General features: G+C 44.9%; 1 protein-coding gene across 2 annotated transcripts in view; it reads right to left on the bottom strand.

The window, feature by feature from the left end:
• The window catches only part of LOC142891373 (aryl hydrocarbon receptor-like), a 33,159-nt gene extending 29,097 nt beyond the window's left edge, over window positions 1-4,062 (bottom strand). The window contains exons 1-2 of one of the 2 annotated variants that reach the window (XR_012927265.1): window positions 2,910-4,062; window positions 276-463 (exon numbers count right to left, since the gene is read on the bottom strand). Coding sequence is in view for 1 of the 2 variants with exons in the window: in XM_076030850.1 (XP_075886965.1) it covers window positions 276-463; window positions 2,910-2,950 (229 nt within the window). In the remaining variant the exon portion in view is untranslated. The remainder of the gene's footprint in view (window positions 1-275; window positions 464-2,909) is intronic. The other variant, XM_076030850.1, reaches the window with a different exon arrangement.
• Between the last annotated feature and the right edge of the window lie 3,438 nt (window positions 4,063-7,500).

Consider the following 7,500-nt stretch of genomic DNA (forward strand, 5'->3'; position numbering starts at 1 on the left):
GAAAACCGAGGGATATTTCCCTCGTTTGTGTTAGCGCTCGCTAGCGGGCTAAATTAGCGCGTTTAGCTTTGAGCTAGGCCAGGCTCTCTCTCGCTGTGTGCTGGACACCAGCAGAAACTCATTATGAGAGTATCGATCTCGTGAGTTTCAGGCCCAAATAATTTGAAACAGGTTTGTGCGACAGACGCGATCGAAGTGTCGACAACAGCGGGGGGGGGCAGCGACCTGTGTGAGCTGATGAGGGCTCGGCCTGGGCCTTGACTTGTCTTTCTCACCTGAGAAGAAGTTCTTGGCTCGCAGGTAGCTGACGCTCAGGCGCAGGATGGACAGTTTGTCCAGGGAGGCGGTCACCTCCTCCGGGAAGGGCAGCAGGCTGGCCAGGCGCTCCAGCTCGCCATTCAGTCGGTCCCGGTGCCGTTTGGACGGGTTGGATTTGGCACCTTCGGCCGGTGGCTGCTTGGCCCTGAAACATCACATTTTAATGGTTAAACATCTCTTTAGTTGAATTTGATGGACGTCTCCAAAGCATCATTTCAAGAGAGGGATTTTCTTCTTTTTTTTCCTTGCCAGATGCTTCTAACGGCTGTTTTTTTTTTTTTCTTAGAGGAAACCTCAGAACTTTGACTGAAATCGGTGTATCAGTGAGAATGCTTGAAAGAAATAAAGATTTTTTTTTTTTAATATATATATAAATAAATAAAAATAATAATGAAATACGAAGCTATAATAAACATTAGATAATGTTGCATTTTATTGTAATGCGAAAACAACTTCAGTAATTCTGCCGCACAAATGTCAATGGAAGAACGGACATGGTCGGAAAGCCGGTCGCAAAAATTGTAATCATTTTTATGACCCAGTAATGGTCGCGAGCACATTTTCAATTCATCAACACTAACCACTGAGCAATTAACGATGGGACAATCACGTGGCCGCATATTTGTGTCACCTGCTTCCACATCAGTGGAAGTCAAATATGCGCGCGGGGGGGGGGTATTAATGCCAGTGACTGACGCGTCGTCAGTTATTTGTGCGCATGTTTCCTTGCATGGTCGCAGTTGCCATCGCCGCCATCGAACAACACACCGCAATGCGCTCGCCGCTCTGTTTGTATATGTGTTGTTGTTGTTGTTGTTGTTGTTGTTTCATCCAACGCACACAAAGAGAAGAAGGTCAACAGCTGAAACACAAACTGACAGCGATTCATCTGGCACGACGGCAACAAACTCAAACTGTCACGGCTGCGAATGCGGATCGACGTCTGTTTATACTGTGTGTGTCAGCGCGAGCATGTCACCGTCTGTGTGTGTGTGTGTGTGTGTGTGTGTGTGTGTGTGTGTGACAGAGAGAGGGAGGCATTTCGTTGTGTTGCTTTAATTTAAGGGGAGGGGCTTAAGAACGATTGATGTCAGTCTTTTGCAGAAGTGTGTGTTGGTGAATGTCTTTATGCTCCTGCAATAGCACTCAACTCTCAGGCAGCGCTACCGTGGATCCCGCCTGTTTGACGGTTGAATATTTCAGACACGAAAACCTCATCTTTGCTCAATAAATAAATAAATAAATAAATAAATAAATAAATTTAAAAAATCCACAATGGGATTGCAGCTCTGCTCTTTAGGAGCAAAGGGGGAGGGGGAGGAGGGGGATATATTTGATGGTCACAGGTGTTAAAAGTCACATTTAAAAAGTAGCAATCAGTTAATAAAAGAGGAAAGAGAGTAAAAGAATAATAATTAAAATACAGAAGTAAAAGAATGATTAAGATGCGGCTTTGAGGTTACAAGAGTTGACAGCACCGGTGGTACCAAGGTCTAAAAAGTAAAAAGTAAAATGCAGAATAGCAAGATGTAAAGTGCAGAGTGCATGGACATGTATTATTATTATCATTATTATTGTTATTATTATTATTATTACAAACAGCAGCGACACGCTCTCACAACATTTCTACAGCCCTGATGCTCTTCATGCAGCATCATCACCCGCTACGCCATCGTCGTCGTTACAGATGATCCCTGTATTTTTTTTCTTTTAATCAAAAAACGCCGGTTGCGTTCGAACGAACGCGACTTTGCCTTTTGATCATTGCAAATCTTCTCTATTACTATTATTATTATCATTATTGTTAACGGTGCCATAAACGGCGGTGGTGCTCGGGCAGGGCCTCGGGCCTCCACACTGATGCCACGGCCTGTGTGAGGCTGCCCGGACTCCACCATGACGCCAGATGACGACGTCTATATACGTTCTAAAACACATGATACAAAAATCTTTTTCTGATTTGTTGACGCTACAAATCAAGGTTCTCCCCGCATTCCGGGGGAAACTGTCGGGAAAACAATGATGGAATTTTTATTCTTCACGGCCTCGATGACATAAATGAGGAAATAAAGGAATACTTGGTGCAGCGTTCGAACGGGAAAAATGGCGCAAACCAGTGTGTAGAAAACCCGCAGCAGCGCACGAGCAGCCGAGAAGAGGAACTTTTGTGTTTCAGGAATTTTTTTTTTATTTTTTATTTTGCGAGCTGATCGTTCGATGTTGTGGCTGTGGCTGCTGCTGTGCTTGCAGGCTGGGACGACGCCACCGCGCCGTGCAGGCCTGCAATAATCCGCAAGGCATTAAGGCAAAAACCCGTCTCCGTCAGGCGCCTCTGACGCATTTACTCTGCGGGTTTCCACGCGCTCTGACGGAAAATAATAATAATAATAATAATCAAGCAAAAAGACTGGCAAACGGGGAATATTGCGGTTATTGCGAGTTACGACTAAACGATGCTCACACACCTGCCAAAAAAATAAAAATAAAATAATAATAATTTCACCGATGCTTCAGATAGAATTTGTCCGCAAAATTGCACTTTCGTTTAAAATGAAAATGGAATAAAATAAAATAAAGTGAAAAGCACTCACGCTCTCTGGACGGGTTTTCTCCTCTTGCGTCCCGCATACATGACGCCTCTTCTTATATAAGCCCTCGATGGATCCCTCAGAAACGCGCAGAGATTCTTTCTCCGCACATGTAAACCGCCGACAATATTCTGCTCTCTAATCCACCGGGATGAAGTTCCTTTAAACTTTTCAAATCGAAAATATCGAGTAAAAAAAAAAAAAAAAAAGAGAGAAAGAAATCCGGGCCAACCGCCCTCAGAAGGGCGCACAGCCACCGGAGGATGTCGGGTGGCTGATTTGTTTTCTTCTTCTTCTTCTTCTTCTTCTTCTTCTTCTTCTTCTTCTTCTTCTATTTCTGACGCTCCGCTTCAGAGTTAGGAGGCGGCCGCAGTGAGGAGTGGCGCAGCCGGGCTGCGAGCCGCTAAAAGAGGGGGGAAGGCTCGCGGAAATCGGCGCACACCGGCCGTCCCATCGGCGTTACGCGGACATGAACTTGTTCCGAGTGGCTGAGTTTTTCATCCGCGTTGAAGGAGAGAGAGAAAAAGAGGCGATTAGGAGGCTCTTGGCGCACAAATGCCGCGCATCTTCTTCTTTAATGATAAAAAACAACAACAAAATGCTTCAATTTGACGGAAAGATCTGCAAAAAAATAAAAAATAAAAATAAAAATAGAAATCTAATTTGGCGCATGAAACGTTTGGACTATTTACATGTTACGATCTCCATCAGCGGTGCACTCCAATTAGCGGCGGGCGCGAGCTGCGAGACCGAGCTGCGGCTGCGCGCATTCCACTGACGGGCACGCCCGACACAGATTTTTCTTTTCTTTTTTTTTTTTTAAGCAAAGTGCGCGCGCTCGTGATCCTTACTACAAACTACAGCATCGGCGGCGGTAGTGGTGTGCACGTAAGCGCGGCCACGGGAGAGAGTCTCCTGGAAACACAGGCCCCGGCGCGCTCCCGAGCTGGTGCGCCGTCCAATCAGCGCGCAGACGAGGGGGATGGAGGTTTATGTTGAGCCCGCAGTGGCCCGTGCTGAATGTGGGTCAGGGGTTAGACTTGTGAATAATGTAGGCGCTTTCGCTTCCATGTTCCGGAGGAGCTCTCTGTGGGCCTTTACCTGCCCGGGACCGGCCTGGCTGGCGGACGGTTCCATCTCGGCTGGGGATGGAGCAGTTGGGGGGTGGGGGGTGGGGGCAGAGGCATGGGCGGAGGAGAGGATGCGCTTGCAAAAGCCGCCCCGCTGGAGACGATTGAAAGGGGGGGAAAAACAAAAAACAAAAAACAAAAAAAACATCGAGTAGAACGATTAAAAGCAAAGGACAGTGAGTGAAATGTGAATCCATGGAAACACTGCCATTAGCATGCTAAGCGTTTAGCCATCAGGCAGCTCCTGAGGCGATGTAAAACGTTGGTGCTGGGTTTTTTTCACGTGGCAGGTGACTTTAGCTACACGGCGTCAGAGGTAGCGTGCGGAGCTTTTCCTGAAATACCGGGCTTCCTTTAAAAGGCACAAGATGGCCGCCAACCATAGGAGCAAGCCCCTTAATTGCTCGGTGTATATATCTTGTAGACAGTATATTAGAACCATTTTAAAGGTAGGAAAACCAAATTAGTTTTATTTTACTTCGAGTATACACTTTTATTAGTGTATTTATGGGCAGTATGTTAATTAGTGTGGTAGCTGCTAATGACATCCATAGCGTTCCCGTTTTTTACGGTCTTTTTTTTATTCAATTATCTATTTTAACCCAATAAGTGAACTCAGCCCCCTTTGAATTGATCCATTTCTTTCAATCCAGGCTGTTAATTAGCAGTATTTTATTTTTTTATTTTTTTTAGCTAATAGCATTGTAGCACAGGATGATTGGGTTTCTGCTGATATGGGTGACTGGGAATTGGAGAAAAAACCTTCTGAGTTCTCATGGAACAAACCAATGCTTTCCAATACATGAACCCCCACTTCAAACATAACCCACTTTATAGCAATGGCCCCAATGTGAAACTGTCCAGCACTGTGATCTTGGCCTAGCTTCCTCACCTGGTGATTTCCTTCAGGTCCCAGGTCGGGAACGATGTTAACCACACAAGCTCTCCCACATTTACGCAGTTAGCATGTTAGCAATAGCACGGAGCATGTGCCACTAAAGAGACAGTGCAGCTGCTAATGCTTAGGCTACTTAACTAATTAGCTGTGCAGCTGCAGCAGAGCGAGCATGAGGTGTATTGGACATCCTCATTTAGATGCAAATAGAAATAAATAAATAAATGGCAGCCAAATATGCTGACCTAAAACCGCAAGAAAATGGACATAGATTATTGAACATGACATAAAACAGACCAGTTCATGGGATACACGTAGTATTTTTGACAAGGTGCACGTGCGTCTGACTCCGTTCCGTGTGAGCGGATGCTGAGGTGTAAGCAGCTGTGGTTCTCGACAGCAGAAAAAGACGGCTGCGTCTTTCTCCTCGGCTATATTGACGCGCACATCGGGTCACATGACCAGTGAAGACCCCTCAGGGCAGCGAAGACCCCCCCCCCCTCCTTCCACAACATATGTAAGAAAAGAAAAAAACTAGGCCAGTGCGCCGATCGGTTGTGTCGCAGACTAAGGCGATTCTACGTCTTTGTGTGGTTTGCTAAGGCCGGCGCCTCTGCCTTCCAACGTAAGATTCACACGAGAGTCACGAGTCTTTGAACCAACGGTTTGTTGCACCGAGGAACGATTTCCGTTCCACTCACAGAGGTGAGCACTTCAGGCAAAAAATTGGCACCACGCTGGTAAAATATGAACTTGAAGTGGTTATTTGGGTTTACTCCCCCCACCTCAATACAGAAGGTAAGGAGAGAAAACGGGGAAAGAGGTGAAAAGAAAAAAATGAAAAAATATTTCAAAACTTAATACGTACGAAACAAAATGTATGTAAACTGAAATATAAAAATGATTTTAAAAACCTAACAAAATAAAAACCTATTATTTGAATTGTGAAAATTACTTTTATTATTTATTATAAGTTATTTATTTATTTAATGTATTACCTGAAAAATCAATATTAAAGTACACAAGTCATTATTTATTATTTTATACTATTATTCATTATACATGCATATATACATTATTAAAACTATGTATTTTATTGTTTGGCTGAATGGAGACATTTAATTCCTGCTAATTTCAAGCCACTAAATCTTGCTCTTAACAATCACTGGTCAATCTTTTGACGACTCTGTGCATGTTTCTTCCTTTTTTTTCTTTAAAAAAAAAAATAAATAAATGTATTTGCCAGGTTGACTGGGCCGCGGGTGAGCGACCACTTTAAAATCAAACCTCTGACCACTTTCCAAGGATAATAAGGAGGCCAGGGAACGCACCCTCTTAGCCAGTTGACCTGTTTTACTCCTCAGTCACCATCAAAGAGTGAATGGACAGAGTGCTGACCAGCCAAGCTTACACTGTCTACTGCAGACAGCGCTGCTCTCCTTCATGCCTCCAGGAGCTGGGCTGGGGGTGGGTGGGGTTGGTTGGAGGCCAACAGAGGACTGGTGTTTGTTTAGACCTCGTTGGTCCTGCGAGACGGACGTCGACTGTGTCGCTGGCAAATGCGCTTTTCGTGTCGGAGGAGCCGCCGCCATCTCTTCACAGTCCACTCTCCAGGCAGGAGTGGACTGTGGGCGTCTCCTTGTTGTTTATTTATTTACTTATCTGACCTTTGAATTACCGAGGAGAAATGTTTGAGAATGTTCCGACACAGCGGCGCAAGCTTAGCCCGCGTGCTTTACGACAAGAAGGTCACGACTTCGAAGGAGGTTCTCTTTGGGGCTTCTCTGGCGTCCCCCCCAGTACCAAAGACATGCACGTGAGGCCCAGTGGGAATACATTTCCAAGCTCGAGTGCCATCGGATGAGTTTTTTTTTTTAAATTCTGAGCATCGAGGTGCACACCTTGATGAATGAAAGCTGCATTTGCGGGATTGTTTGAATCAGTTACAGCACGGCCACGCCAAACGTGAATTAAAGGTACAGTGTGTAAAATTCTACCACACGCTGTAAAATTCTGCCATCTAGTGGTCAGATTTTAGATTGCAGAGCTCTTTCACTCACCATCCCTCTCCCGAGTTTGGCAGCGAGCTACAGTGGCCTGCGGCCACAAACCTGGATGTGTGATGGTGAACTGGAAACTCTAAATTGTCCGTTGTATGTGAGTGCGAATCGTTGTTTGTGTCTATTGTTTGTGGCCCTGCAATGAACTGGGATGTCCAGGGAGTCACCCTGCCTAGGCTCTATGACAGTTGGGATAGGCTCGAGCAGGCCCCTCGGACTCTGAGCTCAGGAATAATAGGGTATTGAAAATGGATGGATGCTTTTACTCATATAGAAATTCCTAAATCAGGCCAAATTTCACACAGTTGACCTTTAATCGGCCCTTGTACTGGGACACGGCACTGGTTTGCCAAATTCTGGACTTTTGAATTTGAATTACTTGTATAGTAAAACTTTTTTTTTTTTAATAATGGAAATATTACATCACATATTCATATGTGTTGGAAAAAGAATGGTTCAGTTTAAAGTTGAGAGTTTTCTTTACCTTTAACTTTAGAGGGGTTGTGAAA

Source organism: Nelusetta ayraudi, unplaced genomic scaffold (genome assembly GCF_046127955.1).
Source record: "Nelusetta ayraudi isolate G7.1 ecotype Tasmania unplaced genomic scaffold, CSIRO-AGI_Nayr_v1 ptg000031l, whole genome shotgun sequence".
NCBI lineage: Eukaryota > Metazoa > Chordata > Actinopteri > Tetraodontiformes > Monacanthidae > Nelusetta > Nelusetta ayraudi.